This window comes from Siniperca chuatsi, linkage group LG11 (genome assembly GCF_020085105.1).
Source record: "Siniperca chuatsi isolate FFG_IHB_CAS linkage group LG11, ASM2008510v1, whole genome shotgun sequence".
In the NCBI taxonomy this organism is placed as follows: domain Eukaryota; kingdom Metazoa; phylum Chordata; class Actinopteri; order Centrarchiformes; family Sinipercidae; genus Siniperca; species Siniperca chuatsi.
The window spans coordinates 10,689,651-10,713,389 of NC_058052.1; the positions used below are offsets into that span (position 1 = coordinate 10,689,651).

The window sequence follows — 23,739 nt, forward strand, 5'->3', positions numbered from 1 at the left end:
ACTGTACAGCTTTTTGTTTGGTTTAATTTACCTAAAAACATTATGTTGTTTCTTTTATGTTTTTGTAGAAGGCCACCATAAAAAGTGTGATACTTGTTATCTCTGATGAGGATGGTTTGCTAACTTAATAAAAGTGTTTACCAACATTCCAAGGTTTTATCATGTAGTTTTCCTTTTTATTTAGTCAAATAAGATAGGACTAAGGCTAAACAGTCAAAGAACAAAAAAGCTATTGACAGCATTCATGTGGAAACTATTACTATTCAGTATTCTAAAAGTAGACCGTCTGTTTACTTTAATTCCAAGCCAATGTGATATATTTTTAGTGGAAAGGGCAGGGTTAGTGTATACTTAAGGTTTGGATAGCTTGTGCAGCTTTTAGCGGCTCCCCTTACTGTAATTAAAGCTTTCACTGTGTTAAGAGATTGTGGGTGTGTGAATGTGGGTATGCAATATTTTTTGTGATATATACTGAATCCTTTTTTTTTGCTTTTGTGTAAGAGTATGGTCAATGCTAAAGTCTAGCGGGTATAATCTGAAATGCATTAGCTTATGTTAACATATGTTAGCTTTCACAAGATAGTCTGTTGGATGCATTTGTAAAATGGGCTAATAGGCTATTTTACTGCTTTTGCATGTGTACCTTTTCATGGGCCCTTGTCTGGGTGAGCTGCAACCATGTCATTAAGTGTGCTGCCTGGAGTGTATATATACTCTGTCCTCTGCAGGGACGGGCATCCCCATCAGGGTCTGCCTTTACCACCCTCCATATGGTGGCTCGTCATTAGTTTTCTGTTGCCTTGTTGCCTGGGAGGTTCATCAAACCCTAGAGTCCAATCTCTCCACAGCCCTATTTCTACTCTACTGTGACATTTCTCTCTCTGGCCAATCGGATAAATCACACATGGCTTCACTGCACGAAAGAGCAGCAGCAGCCTCAAGCAGATGTTGCTCTGTAGACTGCCCATGGAGTGGAAAACTGGGTTTCAAGAACAGTATCTGAGTTATTGTTAAAGAGTTCACTATGTCTTCGAAGGGGAGATGTGGTTTTAAGGCTATGAGAGATGTTGAGAGAGTTCAGATCTCGGTGAATGATAAAAATGCAGTAGGTTATGTTTTATATCTCCAAGAATTTTTAGATTGTGTGCCTAGACAGTAATTTGAGATATGAATGAATATAACAGGTCCCCTGTAGCCTTCTTTTTTTACTCCAGGGTAGTTCACATTTGTACAAAGATAGAATTCTCTTGAGTAAAAAAAATAATAATTTAGCAACCACAGCAGAGCATGATGAGATAATAGTAATTGAACAGAACAATAAAAAAAAACTAAGTATTATTTTGAGTGGGGTTTGTTGTAGTCAAGGTAAGGAAGAGCAAAGTTATTTTTGTCCACTTTTATTTTGTAATATGACCAATATTTTCATATTCAAGTGTGTATGAAAAAAAGTCACTGGTTTCTTAAAAAGCTAAATACAATAAGCATTGGATCAAGGCACATACAAGACTGGCCAAAGGGCATACAATGCACTTTGGTTTTCAATTGTTAAGAACAGTTAACTTCAAATTGTGGAAACATAAAAGTGTGTTCATTTGGAAAATAATACAAAATAATACTCATAACACGGAGTTGCTGACACTGGTAATTCTAATGAAAGCCAACATATTTTGTCTTTTTGGCCTGGTCACTAGAATGACGTATGGTACATGGTACTAAAGAATGCCGCCATTGTCGTTTGGCCATTGTTGGCTTGTACAAATAGAGATAGTGGGGGGTCCTTTGTGTCAGCCTGTCCAGTCTACTTGTTTTGAGGAGTAGAGAGCTCCTTAAGGTTGGTGTGCTTTATCTGCCCTGTGCTGTGGCCTACAATCCTATCAGAAACACTGGAACCCTGCTTGGGTTACTTTGCTGTGTTTCTTCTTCTTGCAAACATAAAGAAAAATCACACACTAAACAAAACAGAGAAATAAAGCATGGCACCTCATCTTTAGTTATTTGTACTTCATACCAGGTGAATACTAGAGCAAGACTCTTGGTCCGTAGTATGTGGAGACAGCTACTGACTGCTCATTGTTTTAGAGGGCAACACGCCTGCTTTGCGAATTAGTTGATCAGCTGTGCCTTAGTTTACTTCATGTCATTTTTTTGCCTTTTTGTTTTTCAGACAGCCACAAAGTTAAAAGAATGACCTGTGCTTATACTACAAGGTTTTCTAAGGTCTGATTGTTCAACACAGCAATGAAAACCCACTTTCACAGTTGACAAGTCATCATATCTCAGTAGAACACAGAGTTTCTTTTAGTTGGTCGATAACCTTAAGCAAAGGAAATACAGTACAAATTACTACAAATCCCTAAAATATAGAATTGCAGTTAGTTACAATACCCACTGATGGTTCAGTGATGGCCTGCAACTCGGATGTTCTCCGTCTTCATAAAATGTCCTTAAATATAAATTATATGGCAAATGTACAGAACATTGCTTCCTTAGTCTTATAGATCCAGTGTTTTGTAAAAGTCTTGCCACTCTGTTTAAGTCACGCACTCATCATGAATGGCCATGCGCAATATCATGAATGGGAATGGTCTGAATCTGGTATTCCACTGTCTCTGTAGCTCCTGTTGTTAATACTGTTCTCGCTATGTGGGCTTTTGTATAAACTCAGGCCATTAGGTGGGAAAATCGTGTGTATCACAAACTCCTCCTTGGACACAGGCAGGTGATTTATAGGTATCATTTGAAAAGAAGTCTCTCGTATTTCTAGGATGGAGTTGTCCTTCTTAGTGCCAGCCTCAGCATAGTCATCCTTTCTCCGACGGCCTTTGTTGTAGGTGCAGTTCCTGGAAAAAAGTGAACCGTTCCTGTGGACATACCAACACACCAGTGCCAACATGATTATTGCCAAAAGAGCCACAGCCCCTCCAATGATAGCAGCCAAAGGCAGACTGGAATTTTTGTAAGGCTCTTTCTCCTGCTCTCTATTTAAAGTTGTAGTCGGGTTGTATGATTTGTGAGAACCAGTCTCTGTCTCTATGCAAACAGGGGTCTCGTCTGACAGGTAAATGTTGCTGGTCTCCATGGGAACCATGCATATCCTATAGGAAGACTCTGGCTCCAGCGCAGTGAGCAGGTACTCCGTCCTCTCCCCCTGCACAATGGTCTCAGTGATGGAGCCGAAGGCAGGGCTGTGTCCCAGCTTCAGCCAGCTGAGCCTTAGGGCAGTCATGGGCTGTGACACCCTCCATGATATGTGTATTGTATCTGCACTACTTGACTTCACACTGATGGTGATGATCTTTCTGCCTGAAGAGGTGGTAGTGCTGTGGTATTTCTTACCGATGTCAGGACCTTTTACTATAGGCCTTTTAGTCACAAACGAGGGCCACTGGGGCTGTGAGGGGTGCACAGTGTTCGAGACTGTGCTTGTCTCATATGTGGGAATGAGTTCTGAATCTGTGCAGTCAAACATGTCTGTAGTTAGGTCTTTAATTGCCATGCCTTTGACCTTATCAGGACCCTGGCACATGAAGCCACGTACATTCACCTTAGACGGCAATGACCGCAGCCAATCACGCACCCATTTCATCCTGCAAGTGCATTGCCAGGGGTTGTTGCGTAGCAGGAGTTGTGTGAGATTGTCCAGATCTTCAAATACACCCTGAGGGAGGCTGCTCAGGTTGTTGCCAGACAGGTCCAGGCGATACAGCTGCCTAAGGAAGGCAAAAGCCCCAGGCGGGACCCGATTAATGTGATTATCTTGTAGCTGCAGCTTCTCCAAACTGGTGCCTGGCAAGTTGGCTGGCGGTGATGTCAAGGAGTTTCTCACTAGCGAGAGCTCAGTCAGGTTGATCAGGTTGATTAAAGCCATCTCCCCAATCCCACGGTTGTTGAGCAGGTTACCATCCAGGATTAGTCGCTTCAGGTTGATCAGATCTTGCAGCGACTGCTCTGAGATGGAGGAGATGCGGTTGTCATCAAAGCGCAGCTCCTCAATGCTCATGGGTAGGCCTGAAGGGATGGTACTTAGGTGGTTTCTGGAGAGAAAAAGCAGTCTGAGGTGATTACTGTCCCTGAAGGCCCCCTCCTCTATGCTAACTGCTGATACAGAGTTATCATCCAGGTGCAGTTCCTCAATGAAGGGAATTTGGGCTAAAGAGGCATGAGTAATCATCCGAATGTTGTTCTCCTGAAGGTGGAGCTCTTTTAGCCCAAGAGGAAGGTTAGTGGGGAACTCATCCAGATTGTTGCAGTAAAGGTAGATCTTCTCCACATTTGAGAGCCTGCGGAGCTCTGCAGGAATGCCTGAACTCTTGATGCGATTGTTTTGCAGAAACAGCACTGTAGCATCCTGGGGTAGACCAGTAGGGATGGAAGTCAGTCCACGGTCATTACAGTAGATGAAGGTCCCATCACAGCGGCAGGCTGAGGGACATGAGGCAGAGGTCACCAGGGGGTTAGCAAGACCCAGCAGCAGCCCGATCCTGATGAGGAAGAGGATAAAGGCCCTGCATTGACGCACCATCTTGAAGCGGTGTTGCCTGGCAGTCTAATCACTCAAGAGCCCCTGGGGAAAAGACACAAGGGTACATTTAATGCACAAGGCCTTTAAAGGAGAGCCAAATTCCTGTTCTCATAATTGCTGGGTGTTTGAAATGCTGCCTGCAGCACTTTCTAGATTAAACAACTGCTGAAAGAATCAGTTTGAATTTCTCTTGTTAAATTGATATGAATTGGTCATTAGTATTGCCAGACAGTTAAAAGTTAAACTTTTTTTTTAAATTATTATTATTTTTTTTTTTACAATAAACTGTTTTCTTCAGAGCTGGCTTTACATCATCTGTATATTTCCTAGGATTAGGAGTTTAAAAAGTAACCTGCATTAGAAAAATAACTGCTTTTTGTTTTCTTCTTTTTGATAAGAAATGTTCCAACTTGTGAGCTCTGTGAATTGAATCTCTGTGCCAAGGCTTTTTGGCCCTGACTTGTGAAATGTAATAGCATTCCCTAGTTCTTTTACACGTTTCTGTATCTCAAGGCTGCCTTTCATCGCTACAGACCACAAGGGTGAACAAGTCAGGCTTTGTTGATGAACTGTTGTGGAACTGACATACTCTTAAGTCCTGTTAGATCATTACCAATGCCTTTTGCCATTCAAATTCTGGGGTTTAACGAGCCTCTTACAAGGTAAGGAAATATCTATCCTCACAGAAAATAGGCTTGATAAAAGTCTTTCGCACATTAAGATCTAAGCAGGACATGTTTTTGAGAGTTTTCAGAGGTTACCAAATGAAATTTGTGAGCCTCATTTATCCTTGCACATCACTATGTTAATGATCTTTGTAATTGTGATATGTTAAAATTTTTGAAAATGTACATCTTACATTTTTTTTAAACAAGATAATTTCACAATTCATAAACTTACGGCAGACAGCCTTGAAATTAACAAAACCATGGTACAAAGCAGAAGGTGCCAACTGGTTGTCTCTCTCTTTTTTTCAGTATCGATGTGTAGTTACCTTTTAATTAGGCTAATACTGATTTATTGCTTTAATTATGCATTCCTGCCATGACCTCTCTTCCAGCACGCCTCAATAGAAATTGTGGTCTGGTCAGTGAAGTGGAAAGAAGCAAAGCCATCTTTATTTGTCATACCTGATTTATACGATGTGGTAAATCCTTTCCAGCCACCAAAAATCCAATCAAGATTTCCTCTTGAATTTGCTATTATCCTTTCTGAAAGGAAAAGTTTGTCCGAGGGGTTTCTGGTGATATCCTGACCTGGTCACTGTTTACTGAGCTGATCCTTGTTTGGACGATGACCTCCTCTGTGTTGTCAGAGGCTCATGCTTTCATTGCCTTTACCATGGCAGATAAGCCTGTAGAAAAAGCATCCCCTCTCACTGACAAAGAATACGCTCTCAGGTAATATTAAAAATCCTAATGGGTGTTGAAATTGTCGAGCTCAACAGCCATAACTGCAAATTAGATTTTTTGGGTGTTGTATAGTGATCCGTGTGTAGGGCAGGGTGAGCTTTAGTAAAGGCTCCTTTCTGCAATCAGGCCCGACAGGCATGATGAGTTGACACAAAGCTGGTCTGAGCCATGCCAATCCCCTGTGCCAAAGGCTCAATCCAGGCCTGTTCACTTGTGTACTCCAGGTCTTCAGGTAACCCAGAATCCTCTGCTCCCTTGTCGAGCCTGTATACACATTAATCCTAGGCTCTGGTCCCTTATGCTGTAGCAGATAACCAATGTTCTCCTTTCCTCTAAGGAGCAAAACAGGGCAAGGTGCTTATCCTTCTGGGCCCAGCCTTCCTCAAGCATCTGCGGCTTGACTCATACTGTGCCCTCCTCACACCTGGGATGGTGCTCTGAAAAATAACCAGAGACAAACATATTTAGTGCCCACATTCAGTCATTACAAAATAATGTTTGGAAGATCAGGCAACGAGAGAGTAATCTTTCAAGATAAATAGAAGACATTTATTTTGCATTTAAGAAAGTACCAAGTGAAATTAAATATTTGTGTTATACTTTCATTGTTCTTTTTTTTCAGGGAACAATTTAAGAATATTCTCTATGCCCCTGTACATTTCAAATACTCATTTCAGTCACTGATTTTAGTATAAAACCTTAGGTGAACTAGATGTTGACACTGGAGAAATCTAATTAAGTTTAGGAATGTGTTTGATACTCAACTTTGACCTCCCTTACATTGTGAATTCTTATTTAGAAATACCCTTTCCTCTAGCCTACGATTTAGTCTGTTGACCTTTTACAGCCCGTTTCTCTAACTGACCACATTTCTTTTCTATGGTGATACAAGAAAGAATGTCTATGCATACGAAAGACAACAGTGATCTAGACCCCAACACAATGGCTGAGGGTGGAGCCCCTATGCCCTTCTCAGTCCAGTTCACTGCTTAGCTGAGCTTTTGGTGTTTTACAAGAACTAGTCCTGCGATTCAAAAATGCAGTCTGTGCTAGTTTAAAAACAAGGCTCGTCCAGATTCCACGAGAGGAAAAAACAGATCCAGTCAGTGCTTACTGAATTACTCACATTGTTAAAAGCACTCATGACAAATGAGGCCCATTTGAATTTTCTATGGAGAAGAGGGTGGCTGTTGCATCCATCCCTGTCACTCCCAGCTCCTCTCTGTGACCCCTTACCCCCACCCCATCCTCTCTTTACATTCTATGAATGCTGTTTCTGCTTGTAAAAATAGAATTTCCTTAGCCAAAGAAAATGTTATGTTTCCTCTTACAACACAATAGCTTTGTGTCCTTATATGTAACTACCCATGTGATCTACTGGAAGCCACTGTTTGCTGTAGAACATGTAAAGGTAAATTAGGAACAAGGGGCCCAGCCATTTAACAGTTGTAGCCCATGACAAGGAGAAGATTAGGGAATTGAGAGGCTTGTAACTCGATTACAACTCCTGAGATGCTGTCTAATAATAACGCGCCCCTTCCTTCTGTTCCATCTATACACGGCCCCTCAGTACAGTATTACATTTAGTAGTAGATTAGAGTCTGGGGAAAAAGCACCAGATGTGACCTCTACTGACTTCTGGAATAAAGGAGTCTAACAAGGGAAAAAAAGAAATTCAGTAATGGAGTTTTAGAAAATGGCGGGATGATAGAGGGATATGTGCTGTCTGTCTGTTGGAATGAACTTTTAATGCAGCACTTAGTCAAGCTATTTCAATTTTAAATAGCCCTTTTCACCTAATTTTGTAAAGTTCTCCATCCTCTGAATATTGTTAAGTATGTAGTCTTGATTTAAATTCTTGAATTCTTAACATTACATAAAAGAAGGTAATTGTCTCTGCATTTCTGTCTTATCAAGGGAACCCAGCAAAACCTAGTTTTGCCTTTCTTTGGCCACTACAACTCTGTTACCTGCTGAGATAACAGAATCTGACTCAGTGTCTAGTAGAAGGGGCAACAGACATGGTTATTCATTTATGAACACTGTTGTTAGTCAGGAAGAACAAAAACATACTGTAGCATAATGTATCATAGGCCTCAGTGTGATGTTATATTGTGGGTGATTTATCGGACGTCTGCTTTGCACCATGCACACCATGCACATCATGCTTGCTCTACGAGGAGCATAGTCAGGCCTAGATGCTTGACTGTTTTTTACCCCTTTCTTTTTCCACGCTCATCAGATTTCAGGAGAGTGGCCCCTCTATTGTTCGCAACAAGGCAAGCATGTGGACCTTGTAGCCTCAACAGAGAGGGTTTACATATTAAAACATTTTATTCAGGCAATTTAAAAATTCTATAATTTACACCCCCCCAAACACACACACACACACACACACACACACACACACACGCTATGTTCATGTGCACACAATCATTTTAAGAGCATTGGAGGCTGAGTTAAACATTTTTAGTGATGGATGTCTTTCTCCATCGTTCTAATAAGATCGGCCGGACGACAGGAGATTTCTCTAGCATTCAAAGTGGCTTCTGCTTCATTTAATCTGAACTGGCAAAGTTAAATTGAGCATCCTGATAGAATTTTGTGTGTGTGTGTACAGCTAGTTACCTTTCAGTGGAGAGCGTGGGAGGCTCACACAAAGCTGGACACTGATAGCCATTGTAAGCTCAACACGCATAAATGCACATTAGTCTGCAATAACAGAGCCCAAGACTTTGTGCCTCCTAGTCATACACTGCACAAGAAAGGCTTTGGAAAAACTCAAATAGAAACAATTTCATGCCTGTCAACGTATTGCAGATTATAATGACTTTTAGTTCTGTAAAATACAGAATAATATTACATAGGCTGCATTTGGGGGGGAAGAACTGTAGAAGTAGTAATGGCTGACTGTTAAATTATTCATGAGCCCTGAAATTAATTTTGAACCACAGTCGAACTCTCCATTGGGAAATCAATGTTGTTTGTATCTGCTGTTGATTATTCATTCAAATTCATAATATAGTTTTGAATTATGATTGATTGCACACAATATCATTATTCTGGGTTATATATTTTTTTTTTTTTCAGATTTTGGTCTTGAAAATACCTTTTGCCTGCGATGTTGCTTGGCAAGTTCATAGGTTTTAAGCAAACCCTCAAATAAGACTGGAAAACCTGAATTGTTTATGGTTGTATGATCATGCAAATAAATGTACTTATTTTGGTGAAGGACAGTTGAAGCTAGTCTGATTTGAAAGCAAAATGTAGTGTCCATTTGTATTTTCTTGTATTTAAATTTTTTGTTTCAAGATGTTCTGCTTTTAAATGAGGTGAGTTTTTGTTAATTGTTGTGTCCCTTGAAACCTGGTGTCTGCCATGGATTTACATATTAGTAAGTTGTCAAGACACCGGGAAGCGGCCTGCTGTGGAGCAGAGACACAATGGAACATTCATGATCACATCTGAATTCACTGGGACACAGAACACGTTTCAGCCGAAGAGAAAATGGGCAAAAATCTCTGATAATTTCACGGATTTGGTATGTGGCCTCCTGGCGCAGTCTTTAGATGGGCTGAACAGATGATACTTTTGCTGGCCCATTAAGAGCATAGAGAGGCCTGGGACAGACGGGGGTCTCTCTTTTGTAACAGCCTGAAAGGAAAGATCTGTAGCAGCTGCAGTGGTTTTTCCCCACATGGGGGTGGTAGGCACTGCAAGATGAAATGTGTGTGTGTCTGTATGTGACAAGTAAACACCAAAACACTGAATACTCATGTTAAGTTGCACACAGGAGCTCATCTCAGCACAGGCCAGACACCTACCTACAATACAGAGATATGTTAACCTCCCTACTGGCCCATCTACAGTTTTTCCTGAGTCATATCGTTTGCCAAGGGTTTTCCTGTGCTCTGCAGCCATGTTTACACCTTTACTTTTAGTAACCAATATGAAATGATTTGTCTCTTAAGGCTTGGAATAGATGGTAAAAAGATAGTGCTTAGTGGCTAAATAAATTATGAAAAGAACTGAAATGGGCCCCCTCAGAGTACTGTGTTGAATTTGAAATATGTCTTGGTAGTTATGAAAGTCTTATTATTGAGCTACTTTTTTCCTAACAGTCATTCATATTTTATGCTTCAGCTTTTCTGGCAATAGAATATTCTGTCTGTAGTGACCTGGTTAGCTGTTAATCTGCAATGTGAATTCCCCCTGATAGCAATTGACTGGGGACTTTTGCCTCAGGCAGTCATCAGTGAAGACAATTGGGTCTGTCCTCATGTCTGCTATGTTTAACAGGCTATTTATTTCTTTGTCTCTCAAACACACTGAACAACAAAGAGCTACCATTACATTGCCTGACAATTGAAGTCAAGTTTGCCTCACTATTAGTGATTTAGCCTACTGAAATCAGGCTGTAGCCTATATACAGTATATCAGTCATTGTTTAAAGCCTGTGTGACCTTATCGTCTCATGAAGATAAAACGGTATGTTAAATTGGATTAACAACTGTCCATGTCCTGGTGTTGCCAATAAAACATTCGGCTTAAATACAGGGCATGGGAATTGAAGGCGCCCACTTTATTGCATTGATCTAATGGGATAAATATCAGGTTTGTATGGAGAAAGAAACGAACAGCAGACTTTGATTCATTGGCATCATAGATTGACATAAGAGTGGAAAATCTGCTGTCAGTCGGCCATATGAGCAGAAGGTATTGCCTTACTGTAACCCGCGTTTATTTCTGGATGCTTATTAATACGACAGTCATAATAGAGCTGCAACTGCACAGAAATGTGAGATATTTGTTTTGAGGCATTGTTAATGTAACGTTATAGCATATTATCTGCGTTAAATGAGCCGCTGCTTATGTGCGAACTGGTGCGTATGAAACTTAAATGGATTTTATTTTATGCATTTTCAGGGGACTGCGCCCAACCAGCATAAAGCTCTCACAACATATGAGTTTTTTTAGGGAGGGAGGGGGGGCGTCCATATTATCTGCAGACAATCTTACAGTTGAACACAGTAAATAAACAGGAGCTGGTCTGAGACGTCCAGACAGTGACGCTGGAGACGCATTTAGCGGAGTTTCTCCAGTTGCCCCTTCATGTCCAACACCGCGGGATCTGCACTGCAATTTCAGCTGCACACCGGGGTGTCTTCTCGGGCTGCGACACCGAGACTAAATCACACAGTCCCCTAATCCTATCAAGTTTGCGTATTCACCACTGATTATTTTCCCACTGGTTTAGGAAAATCAAAAGCTGAATTTTTTTTTCTGAAAGATTTTCGAGGTCCCTGTTGCTCTCTTAAGTGCTTTTCACATGTTTTGACCAATGTAGTGAGGCGACTGTGATCGAGAAGCACATTTAGCGTGTCGCAACAAAAAATGCATCTACAAACACGAGAAAAAAACAGACCTGACGTTTGAGGTCTCTGTGAGATACATGCAGAATAAAGAGGGACGCAGCACAGGATCGAAGCAGCAAGTTGCAGGCATGAGAGGGGCTTGAGGTGACGAGATAGATGAATAAGCTGTTTAAGTCTGTTTTTATCTGCCAAGCTGAGCAGAATTAAAATCAGTGCGTAAACTAAACGAAGAGCCTCATTTGGTTATTTGGAAGAAAAGTGCACTCACGATTTTTAACTATAGGCTTCTATCGCTTAATGCGTTACTACGCCTGTGAGACAGCCATCTCAGAGAAATCTTTCGCCTGAGTATTAAAAAATATAGGAAGGGGTAAAAAAAAAAAAAAAAAGGGCAACTAATTACATACAAGCAACTCCTGAGGATTCCGCATGACTTTCAATTCCTTTTGCCAGAAAGAAGATCCAAAAAGATGAAAAGGATGCATTCCCAACAGGACTGTACCAGCAAAAAACTCACTTACCTCTATAATCAACCAAAAAATGGAAAGTAACAGGTATCCTCTTAAATTAGGGTTCACAGCGGGGAAAAATAATAATCCAATCCAGGCTATAAGGATTTAAATTCAGATCCAAAATAGCTCCTCTCACTCACAAGGCTAGAGCAATTTGGAGTTTATATGTAGCAGCACTGCTATGTTTACTGGTGCCCCCCCCACACACACATACACAATCTGTAGCTGTGCAAGGAAATAGGTGCACGGGTAGATCTCAATACTAATGTGAAGTTGTGTTTGCCTCTAGCTTCAATAGAGCACTGATGTCATCTGGAGGAGGGGCCTCTCTCTCTCGCTCTCTCTCTCTCTCTCTCTCTCTCTCTGTGGTTTGGGAGATGCATAGGAAAGATGCAGTGTTGGATGGATACACTAGGGGGAGTGGAGGAAAGGGGAAAGGCACTCACATCCTTGTCAGATGTGTGCAGTGCACTTAAGAGGAGCGAGTAGCCACCGGTTGGAAAGCAATGCTCACTGGCAGAAAAAGAGGAAGAGGGGAAAAAAGTGGAAATGTACAGTATGTGTGTGCATGTTGGTAAGAATGAGAGAGAGCCTCCACAGAGCCTTTTACTTGTAGTGGTTTGTTTTAGGCGGCACATGGTTTTGTTAGCTCTAGTGAAATTATAACTTGCGTATTTGTTTGAGATGTGTCAGGATAAATTATGATTAGGTTTCTGGCATCAGGGGCTTCATTACCGATGTTGTGATTTGTCAGTTATCTCTGTTGCAGGTGTTCTTTTTTTATCTAGACAGTGTAAATGTTTTTTGTCTTTTCTGAAAGAGAGAGAAATGTTTCACAATTGTAAACCCAAATGATTTTGTCGAAGCAAGCGTTAAAAGTCTAATCTAAAAATCTAAAATGCTAATAAAAACTTTGCCTTTTTCTGTGTGAAGCACATACCGGACAGGCTTTTTTCCCCTCTCACTTTGACAGGTAATGAATATTTGATAATATTGTCACAGTGAACCAGAAGAATTTATAACAATAATTTAGAGTTGTGCTAATTCCTAATATATGCTCCTGTGTGTGTAGCTGCGTTCGTTTATGTGTACATACGGCATGCGTATGTGTGTGTCTGTGCATTGACACGTGAGTCGAGACTTTTGCCCCTCCCGATTTCTGTTTGACCCTCTTTGGTTTCATGTTTAAATGAAGCCAAACAGTGGGTTTGCTCCCTTCCAGGCCCAACTCACAGCAGCAGTGAGTCACCCTGTTAGTCAAAGGGTTGTACAGCAGAGCTGACCCAGCCAACACTCTCCCCTGCCCTGTGTCATCTCCAGTGTCTCCCCCTCTGGCTACCTGACAAGGCAGACACCATAACACGGCGCATTGAGCTGCAATGGAGCAACTCGTTTCATTTGTTGAATATCAACTTTCTGTTGATGCCAGTGGGTCAACAATCAGATCTGTGTGACATATGCAGCTGTCTGTGTAATGTGGAGACTCCTCTCTTACATATCATTCACTAAATACTAGTTTTTGTTAATTACCTCAAGCCTATTATGCTATTCAGTTGTGAATGCCTGAGGGGTCTGCATTCATTTTCAGTAAACAAACAGGTTTGTTAGAGGGGTGTTATTCACTCTTCCTGGGGATACTAAAATACTTAGCTAAAATGTATCATGCTTTGTGTTTGTGAAGAGAGAGCAGCTGCCTTGTAATAATGAATGACAGTTAGAAAAGCAAAAGAACACATTTAGTCAGTAAACTAGCATTAGATACCCAATAGGTGAATGGTGAATGGGAAAAGCCAGATGTGGCAATAGTCTGCTAATGACCCCAGTTTACACAAAGTGATAGAATTTAGCATGCTTAATGAAAATGCTGTTCATGGATGTAACATACAAACAACAGCACAATTAATTTAATATCCCCATTTACACTCCATTTCTGTTCCTGTACTCTGTTCCCCCATTGCCTGCTCATGAGCTGATGTGGACCTCTACTCCTAGCAATTGTTTTTGCCTCATTAGGATGGTGCGTACTACACAAGAGTGACTGTCCAAGTGTGTGACCACTGCTGACATCTCATGCCCTGTTATTTAGCCAGGGCAGAACGTGTTCCAACTCCAGCCTCAACACATCGGCACACGGTTAAACCATGATTGCCATCTTTACTGGAGTGCCTAATTGAACAGACACTTAAGCCTGGAGCATCTGCCAAAACTACTTAGACCTCCACTGGAGTTTTTCAGATTTGTTTGCTTTCCAGCTGGAGTGGCTCTCACTTTTGTTCGAAACACAATGGGATTTCTAGACAAATATAAATTGTCTGTCTGTATGCTGTTCATTTGGGGGTAAATCAGTATGAAATAAAATTTCTATTGTGTTGTGAAGTTTCCATGGAGGCTTAATATTTTGCTAGTTAATCAGAGTTAAGTTAGTATCTTATTATTTTAGTCCAGGTGTTGTGTGCCAAAGACTGAGAGGTGAGAAAAGGTCAGTCTCGGACATCCTGACTTGATCCTTGTCTTCCCTCCAGGGGGACAGAGCAGAGAAACCTGTGCCTGACCTTACCGTGGCTTCCTCTCCTAAATCGACTGCAGACACATCTGTCAGCGGCTGCTGATTGACCCTCTCTCAGACGTACAAAGAGCCCCACTGGAGGACGAGGGTGTTGGGTTTCTGTTATCTCAAGACCAGGAGAAATCTGTTGCCCTGTTCATCTTTTGTTCAAGGGGATGGGTGTTCTCCTTTCCCAAGGATGCATCCTAGTCTGTTTGGCCAATTTTATACTGTGTTTAGACAACAGACAGTTTGTTTCCTACTCTGTTTTGTGTGTTTGCAGCTAAATATATTAAGCCACTTGATTTTGCTAAGTGCTGGCTAAAGTGCATTTTGGCTCTGGTGGCAACAAAACAACTGTTAAGTGTGCACTTGGTCTTGTTCTATATCAGACTGTTCTGAGCCCAGTTTTTGTCTCTCATGACAGACATTCGACCAGATAATTGATTTACTTCTTTGCTCTTGCTGTGGTCAATAGATAGGGCTTGCAGTTGGCAGGCTGTGGTGCCCTACTTTCTGGACTGTCTGCCAAAACATGCAGACCCAGTCTGATTGGTGTTATGTAAGCTAGGTGTTATGGATATTATTTTATCTCCTTCAATTTTCCATTTATCTGTCACTTAAGATTAGTGTGCGTTCACTGAAAAGCTTGTTTGAAATACAATAGGCCCCAAAACTGCTCAGGGGCTCACAGGGGAAAAACTGAGACTGATTTCCCCTCATGTCTCCATCCTTGCTCTGACTGTAATTCATTATTGATAGACTTTCCGTGTTCTTAACCAATGCCAAATAAAGGGGAACATGTAAAAGGCTGCTGCCAAAACCCCCCACTTTGTTTTTTCATTTACCTTCTGCTTTATTTGCATATTCATTCTCTACAGGCAATCAGCAACGATCTTTGCTGTGGGCCTTTCATCTCCGCTCTGCCATCCTGACAGGCAGCTTTTCAGTATCACAACAGTTTAACTAGGATTTGTGGATGAGAGGTGCTGTTGGTTATGCTAGACTATTCACATTTTTGATTTGCAGAGGGTGTAATGTGTGTGACAGGGATAGAAAGAGGGTTTATGGGAAAAAATATGAATCAGTGAATGGGTAAATTCTGTATGTAGACGGATGTTGGATTTCATTAGTGTGGGTTTGTAAAGATGTAAATGTAGGCATCATGGTATTGCCCAAAATGGTTGGCAAGAGAAGGCTTTGTCTGATGGAGCTTGTTGGATCTTTGTGCATATGAATGCAGATGTCAGTTACATGAAGCAGGGCCTTACCACAGACATGATTGCTATTAGGCCAAGCAGTAAGGTACTAGTCTTTTCTGATGCAGATCCCAGATGTTGAGGGATAGGTTGAGCCCTTCGTCTCTTGGGACTAGGATGCAGCCCAGAGAAAGAAAATAGCCAACAACAACAGAGACTAAAGGGGCCGACATCCTGCTGCTTAGGCTGCGGTCAGTAGTCATTTGGGCCTTGTGTTTGTGGAAGAATGACAAGCCATGCAAATAGCTCCGTCGGCTGTTTTTCCCCTCGTCTTTTGTTTTCTTTGGTTGTTTTTGTGGCTGCTGTTGTGTTGTCTGTAGAGACAGAGGAACTCAGGGATGAACGAGTTCCATAAAAAAAGGTAGAGGGGGGCAGGAGCTGACTTGTCAACCTTAGGACCTCCCATAGGTTAATGACCCCAAACACAATGCTCTGTGATCAAATTAGATAGAGCACCCCCCTCCCCACTGCACTAATCAGCACAATAAAGGAGATAAAAGATAGAATTACCATACAGTGTTTTCACAGTCCAGCATACATCTCTAATGTAGCTAATTGAAGCCCTTCTCTCTTCCTTTGTAACTGGTTTACTATCCCTGCACTGAATCTGTAATTAGCCAACATAGCATCTTTTCTCCAGCCTTAGTTAAATGGTAGCATTTATCTTTACAATGGACTCTGTATGCTTGCATAAGCGCAGACAGAACCTTAAAGACAAACATGCAGCTTTCTGATTCCTAAGCTCAGTAGTACATTTCTTCAGTATATGGGTGAATGTAGTGCTTTAGTCCTTTGAGATTAGGAGTTTGAGTGTCTTATGAAAGGGTCAGTCAGGGTTTAGAGCTGTAAGGAGAGGAAGTCAGCGCTAATGTTATCTAGTGAAACAAACCAAGTCTTTGCTGCTCTAGATAAGATAAGATAGATTATACAAGACCTCAAGGTCCGTAATGGCCTTGTTGATTTGAACACATACAGGAAGTACGGTTCTTAGGCAACAGTATTTTGGGTAAAGAGAAGGGGGGGTACTAAAGAAGGTACGTCTTGTCACACAGAGCTGCCATCATCATGATCAAAGTGTTCACTTATCTGTGCCAAACACTAACTCTGACTTTGTTTTCTCTATGATCTGGATGACTTTGTTTACTCTCATAAGTCATATAAAAAAAATTACCCTTCTCTAATGATTTATAAACTCTTTTTTTTTTTTTTTACATGTTCATGCGCTTTAGAACAAACTTGCTAACATCAGTGCTCTCAACTCTGAGCTGGTGCTTCAATCACTTGCTTAAAATACATTCTCATTATCCAGTTCCAGACTCGTATATGGTTGTCTAGAGTGATATAATTCAGTTCGGAGCTGGGTAGTTATGTTGACATTTTGTCATTGTGGTGTTGAGAAACATCTTCAGTTTAAAGCTATTGTGAAACCCAGAGGAAATGGAGCCACTTAATTGGCATTAAACTCCACCTGAAGGTGTTTTCAGGTAATACCTCCAACCATCCCAACAACAAAGAGGTGTCTACGCCTCAGGGTCTGACACAAGTTCTTCGGCACTTATCCTGAGTGACTTGAATATCGGATGTCTTATTCCTCTGCAGCCAGAGCCACGTTCAAAGGAAGCCTATAGAAAGTGATGATGGGAGAATAAAAGGATTGGTTGAGTCGAGGGGACGTTTATGGCTTTCCTGAAAGAAGCGTTCGTAGACTGCCCACCCACCTATTAGCGCAAGAGTGTAAGGTGCTTGTGGTGGAGTAGTGAATGACACGTTTAAGGTAAAACTGTGAGTAACTGGAGTAGACCCTCTTTGTCCCACTCTGTTGCTGGGGTGTTTCTGAGGTTAACCTTCTGCAGGAAGAGGTGTATGTGTGTGGCGGTGTGTATTTCATTGGCGGTGATGGGGATGAGGGGTGGTAGAATCAGAATCAGAAATACTTTATTGCTCCCCAAGGGGAAACTCTTTTGTTACAGCAGCTCACTATCATGTCAGTGCACAGGAATAGAAGTACTAAGCAAAAAATATAATACACTATAATACAGGTCAGATAAATTAAGTACCAAGTGGGTATAAGTATAAAATTAAAATAAGTGGGTTTACCGGTTGATGATAATAATATGGTATAATAATACAATGTAATAATACAAGTAGTAAGCAATAGTGCAATGTGCAGTGGTAGGTGGTGTGTGGTGGACTGGGAGTGTTTCCGTTTATCTTGGACATGCTCTTCATCTACATATGCAGTGAAACTTATTTTTGTCAATGTCATTATACGAAGCAAGAAACCTCATGCATTTTCTCCGAATTACTGCCATGCAAATGGGTTCATTCAAAGTAGTATAAATATAATGATACTTATGTGTAATATTTCAGTTTTGTTAAAAAGAGTTTACATTAACACCTCAAAGGCAAAAGTGGCGAAAACATCTCCCCAGCCCCTTCTAAAATGGACAAAAAAATATCTCCCAAACCCCTTTCACAGGAGAAATGGAGGAAAACCTTGGGAAAGGCTCACACAAGGGCTTATCTCCCTGTAGGGCTGATAGGTGCCTGTCGCACAGCATGACAAAAAGCAGATCATTGTATAAATTAAACATGACAAAAAGTGTGCTTGTATAGACATGGTGATGGTAATTTTCTGCTTACATGTATTTTTTAGTGATAATCACTAATAAGAACATGTATTGCTTGTGAATACAGGATCATGTTGAAATTCTTCAGTCTTTGAAGTATGTCTGTGCTAACAGAGAGGCAAAAAGACTTTTGGTGTATTTCAAGGTAAGGAGCAATGCTTTTCTTCTTACAGTTCATAGCCTTAAAATATACCTTTCCATGCTCCAATTTCACAAACGAACAATAAAGACATTGTGACATTTCACAAGCCAGAAAGAACTCCTTTTAAGCTGACCCATCAAAGACAACCAGTAAAAGGTAGAGGAAGTCAACCAGTACTGATAGAGGAGATGGGTAGATGTGTTGGGTAAATAGAAGTAGTGCCATTATAACCAACATCAATCACACAGGCAATAACAGATGTGAATTTATACACAGCGATAGGGAAAAACACTGGGGGCAGGAGCTGCCAGACTTTGGCAGCTGCTGATGCTGTCTCAGTGTTGGTGTGAAAATGGCTGTGAGTTGAAATGGAAATGGTCCCTTTTCTCTGGCGGGTGTGATTGGTGAACAGTCCTTCTGTAGAATGAATTGTAGCTGCTTGCATCAAGTTTCTGCATAACATAGCAGTAGTCTTTCAAAAAAGCATTCTTCTCTTTGTAAAGGTCACTGTTAATGTGGAACATGCCAGCATTTCCTATTTGGAAACATTCATCACTGTGACCATATCCTTTGCAAAAGCTATTTTTCTATTCCAATTTAAGCAGTTTATAATCCACATTTCCACATCTTTTTTATGACCGCGCGTACCGCCTTATAATGCATTTTTGCACGCATTAGGGTTCTGCACAAAATATTTATATTCTTCAATATACTGTAACTATACTGAACAGCAGCAAACATACAGTGGTATTTGCTATATTGTTTGACTGTGTTACAGCTTCTAACGTGCAACACAGATGCTGAATTATTATTTTTATCTACTGCAGTGCTCCAACTATGTTCTCTTTTTGTACTTGCGAATTGTTTTGCATTTAATACTCTCTGCTGCTCCAGTGACCCAATTCCCCACTGTAATCATTAAAATTTCATTATCTTTATCATTATCAGCAGCATTTCTCTTATTCATGCCTGTCACCTGAGTATCTGCCATGGGAAGCATTAAATCTAAGCAGATATGTACTCCACGTGGATTGCTTTAACACTGTTTCAGTTTTGCATTACTGAGTTTTGAGCAGGAATTCCTTTGCATAGTTTATAAAAGTTGGACCAAAATTCTGCCAAATACATTAAAGTTCTGTGTGCGCTGTAGCAGCAGCCGCCCCCAGCTCTCTCAAGATAGGAAAACCCCAGAGGAGGCTCCTTTTAACCCCTAAGGATTAGTGCTCATGCCTACTTTAGCACTGGTAAAAGGGAAAACGTCTCAGCACATTGAGTCAATAGGGATTCAGGCCCACTCTACTGGTTTCCCACACTAAAAAAGTGAAGCTTCAGCTCCGACTTGAATAGGGCTAGATGTTTGCCCAGCCTTCTTTACCATTTGACCTTCCGCTGCTTTCACAGTACATTACCAGACCAAAAATACGAGGCTGTAATCTCAACAATATATTCAAAGCTAGTACCTGGAGCTTGCCTTGAATATTTTGTCTGCATCATTTAGTCCACTTAAAACGGAAGGAAGATTTCTAATTGTGTGTTGTTTTTTTTTTCATTTCAGCAGAGTACGGAAATTGACATATTCTAGTTGTATATTTTTCACTGGTGTGTTTGGATGGTGTTTATCACCAGCCTTCTTTAATCCGGTATACAGAGCTGACTTGCCTCTGCTTGCAAAAGGAAAAAAAAAAAAAAACAGCCTGGCGGTGTTTCTTTATGAGCTTGTTTTTTTTCTCCTCTCTCTGTCTTCCTCCTTCTCTCTGTCTCATAATTCACATTCTCCTCACGTCTTTACTGTATCAGAGAACATAGCTGTCCCTGTGTTGAGTATCTTTCTGTCTTGCCGGTGGAGGTTGGTGGAGAGGAGCGGTGTGGAGAGACAGTCCGGTGTGGTGTGGGAGGGCGTGGCCTCTCTCACAGGGGTCCCTGTCAGAGTCGAGGCTTTGTCTGTTGACTTTAGTCCTCGGTTGACATTCCCTTGTGTTTGTCTAGGCTTTCATCACAGCTCCGTTCAAACAAGCGCCAGCAACTGATAAAACACATGCTCTCACTTACTCACAGTGAAGCACAGACACACACACACAGCTACACATAGTGACACACAGACAGTCTTCGATTTGACTTCATAGCAACAGGTGATGCCCCAAAATGGAGTCGTAGCTATGGCAGCTGTATTGTGTGTTTCCACGACAGTACTTGTAAAAATTACATTGGACAGCTGTTCATAATGTGGAATGATATCTATCTCCAGCAGCGTCTCCTGCTGCCAGAATACAGTAGCTAGATGTTTCTGCTTGTTAAGTTGATTCTGGAGAGTACTGGAGTAAAATATCAGAGGGCTGGTTATGTCTCTCATTCTCAGGGAGGAAAAAAAAAACAGCTGTGTTTTTGCATATGGCCCCGTTACTCTGCCTTGTACATTTTCTCTGTCTGAGCTGAAGAGTTGGAGCCAACAAGAATTTATCTACCAGTCAAGCAGGAAGAGTGGTTTCTCCTGGTGTGGATTGCCGCCTGTTCATTGTGTGGATGGCTTCCCTGCCCGCCAAATTTCACGCCTGCACCGGCACCTCAGAGGTGCAGTTGGAGGAGCAGAGGAATGCAGGGTGTCAGGTCGGTAGCAATAGGGGTGTGGGCTGAGAGTGACGTCGCAGCCGCAGAAAGGGAGAGTGTTATCATCTCAATGTGGTTGCGATGTAGGGAAGCGAGCGTTTTGGAAACCAGGTGCAACCCACACCTGCCTGTGTTCCTTCCACCTTGCTTAATTAGAGTTCAGTATCCTCCTAATGAATATTCTCGCTCTTGTCTCTTCTCTATTTGTGTGTATGTGCGTGTGGGTGGGAGCCGATGGGCTCAATTGGGAATTATCTAGCGTTCCCTGGAGAAAGCCTCTTTTTGCTCCTCTCTTTTTATCCACAAGAGCATACTCACTTCTGAGTTAGCTGTACAGACTCAACAGCCCGTTACTGATCTCCTGATCTATTGTTAAAATTCAATCTGTGTGAATGCGTCTACATGTTTCCTCTTAATCTCACTTGTTGAAACGCCAATATAATCTCAGACTATATTGAGTTAGTAATTAATGCCTGGCATAAGTGAGTTACAGTGGCATAGTCAAAGTGCTTTCACTGTTGTTTGCTGTGCCAGCAGGAGATTCTTATTCCTGCAGAAGAGCAAGTGCAGAGAGAAATAGTACTTTTCTGTCACCAGATCTGTCAGCGGGTTGGCGGGGATCAGTCACGTCATTCGTCAGATCTGAAGCTGAATGTGTCAGAAGTAATAGAAGAGTATTCATTTCCCCCTTACTGTAGTGTAACAGTGCTCTGTATGACGTGCAGTCATCTGCTAGGTTGTAATTGGGGCTAAGGCTGCTGAACCTTTCTGAATGCAGTGACATGGAATCCTCCATAGAGACTCATTGTGTGATTTTTCTCAAAGTCTGACAGGCATTTGAGGCTTCTCACATATCCAGCCGTCAGTTTACCTGAGCCACTCTTTATGTCTGTTTTTGTCAGTGTGAGACTTGTGTATGACTGTGGGGATACAAGTGTCAAGCATCAGTTAACACCACATAAGGTCTGCTAGGTGCTCTGCACATGATGTCAGTTAACTACAACAAAAGAAAAGTTTTCTTGCAGTGGCTCGCCAGCTGAAGTTATGTTGCAGCAACATAAGGTTATCAAGTCAAAAAAGTTATTTGATTAGTTTCATGCAGCTAGTCTGCCCCTCCACCCTTTACCTCTGATTGCTGCCACTACCACCCACATCACATGGCCAACTGCCCTTGCCCCCTCCATGTTTAACAAACTCTCTGCCTTTGTTCATTCTGCCATGTTTCCATGGTGACTGGGCTGAGTCACCCCAAACAGCATGGGCCTCAGAAGGCCTAGCTGGCCTAGCAAAAGTCCACGGCTTCACAATATTCTTGAGACATGGTATGGTATTAATGTGCTGAGGGTGAAACACATCGAAGCCTTGTAGCACAGTCTAACAGTACCAATCACTATTTAAGATATCCTTGTGCTTTTGATTGCTCTCTGGAGACCAATATGTTGTTAGAGAAAGCATAGCGAAAGCCAGTTGTGTTTATGGTTCACCCAGTCAGCAATTGCCAAGCTGTTTGCTTAGAAATGTGGTTCCTTCTCTCTAAGCCAGGATTTCTTTGGTCATTTGAATTGTGCCTCATGGAATATGAAACAGGTCACACTATGAATTTAGAGCCCCACTGGCTCATCTATTTACCCATTGCCAGTGGGCTCTTTCAGTCATATTGAAACACACAACAGTCTGGGTTTCTCCTGAGCTGGGGTTCCCACTGCCAAAAGAGGTGTTAGCTGAGATTGAGGACCTGTCAGGGGAGCACACTGTCGCTGTAAAGGCCCTGATATACCCCCAAACGGACATGAACACGTACAGCGGACGCACACTTCTGTATCTGATTCTGTTTATACTACTTTGGGAGTCTGCATAGGCAGATGTGCACACATATTAAGTTGGCGAGTACAGTTTGTGCGATCATAAATTCTGCTGCTGACCCTTGCAAACATGGGCAGATGACATAATTGACATCATGTCAACCTTTGCAACTATGCAGAGACGGAAAGTATAATTTGAGCCTAATGTCCCTTTGAGGCATGCACTTCACTCCATAAATGCGCTGGCAATTTTACAGTATAAGTTTGCATAATGTTTGAAAAAGACTTTGTGTCCGTTTTTGTAAAAGATATGCCAACAGTCTGACTTGCAAGGACCTTCCACTTTAACACAGCTCAAGCCGGAATTGAATACAGTCACATTAACAGAAAGGCTACAGCATCTACAAGGTTAAACACACATATTAAAGAGAGATATTATTTTTGCCTTCTTGCTACAGCACTGTGATGAAGGTTTCATTTGTTATCATTCAGAAATAAAATCAGTTTAATAAACCATTAAATACTGTAAATGAGCCAATTTTAAGTTGTAGAGAAGCACTTCTCACATCAGTGGAACCTATTTTAAAAAATGTGCTTGATTTAAGTTTTTTTTTACTCTTTTGTGGTACAGGGAATAAGAGGAAAATACCTCTCACATTAATCACTAGCCAAGTCCCCCTACATTTTCAACTTTTATTCATGCCAGCTGCTTTGAAAGCTGCTGATTTTTATGAAATCTATACCTACAGCCATGAACTATGCTTGAGCACTGTTGGACTTAAAATAAACATAATTAAATAGTAAAATAGACTGCAGAATTATAAATGTCATAACTAATAAATTATGAAATTGCTGAGAAAATGTATTGGGCGATCTACATGGTTGCTTATAGTGTGAGGAGGGCTGAGCCTCCTGCAGTGCTGACATTGATGGAGA

At 41.4% G+C, this 23,739-nt stretch overlaps 2 protein-coding genes across 6 annotated transcripts in view; one reads left to right on the plus strand and one right to left on the minus strand.

Annotated features, from left to right (window-relative positions):
- macrod2 (mono-ADP ribosylhydrolase 2) overlaps window positions 1-23,739 on the plus strand; it is a 390,748-nt gene that overhangs the window by 66,409 nt on the left and 300,600 nt on the right. The window lies entirely within an intron of this gene.
- On the minus strand, window positions 1,382-12,104 carry flrt3 (fibronectin leucine rich transmembrane 3). Its single transcript, XM_044213244.1, has 3 exons — window positions 11,831-12,104; window positions 5,653-6,371; window positions 1,382-4,564 (listed from the first exon to the last, which is right to left on the minus strand). Exon 3 carries the CDS (start codon window positions 4,520-4,522, stop codon window positions 2,570-2,572), a length of 1,953 nt encoding a protein of 650 aa, XP_044069179.1. The 5' UTR covers window positions 4,523-4,564; window positions 5,653-6,371; window positions 11,831-12,104; the 3' UTR covers window positions 1,382-2,569.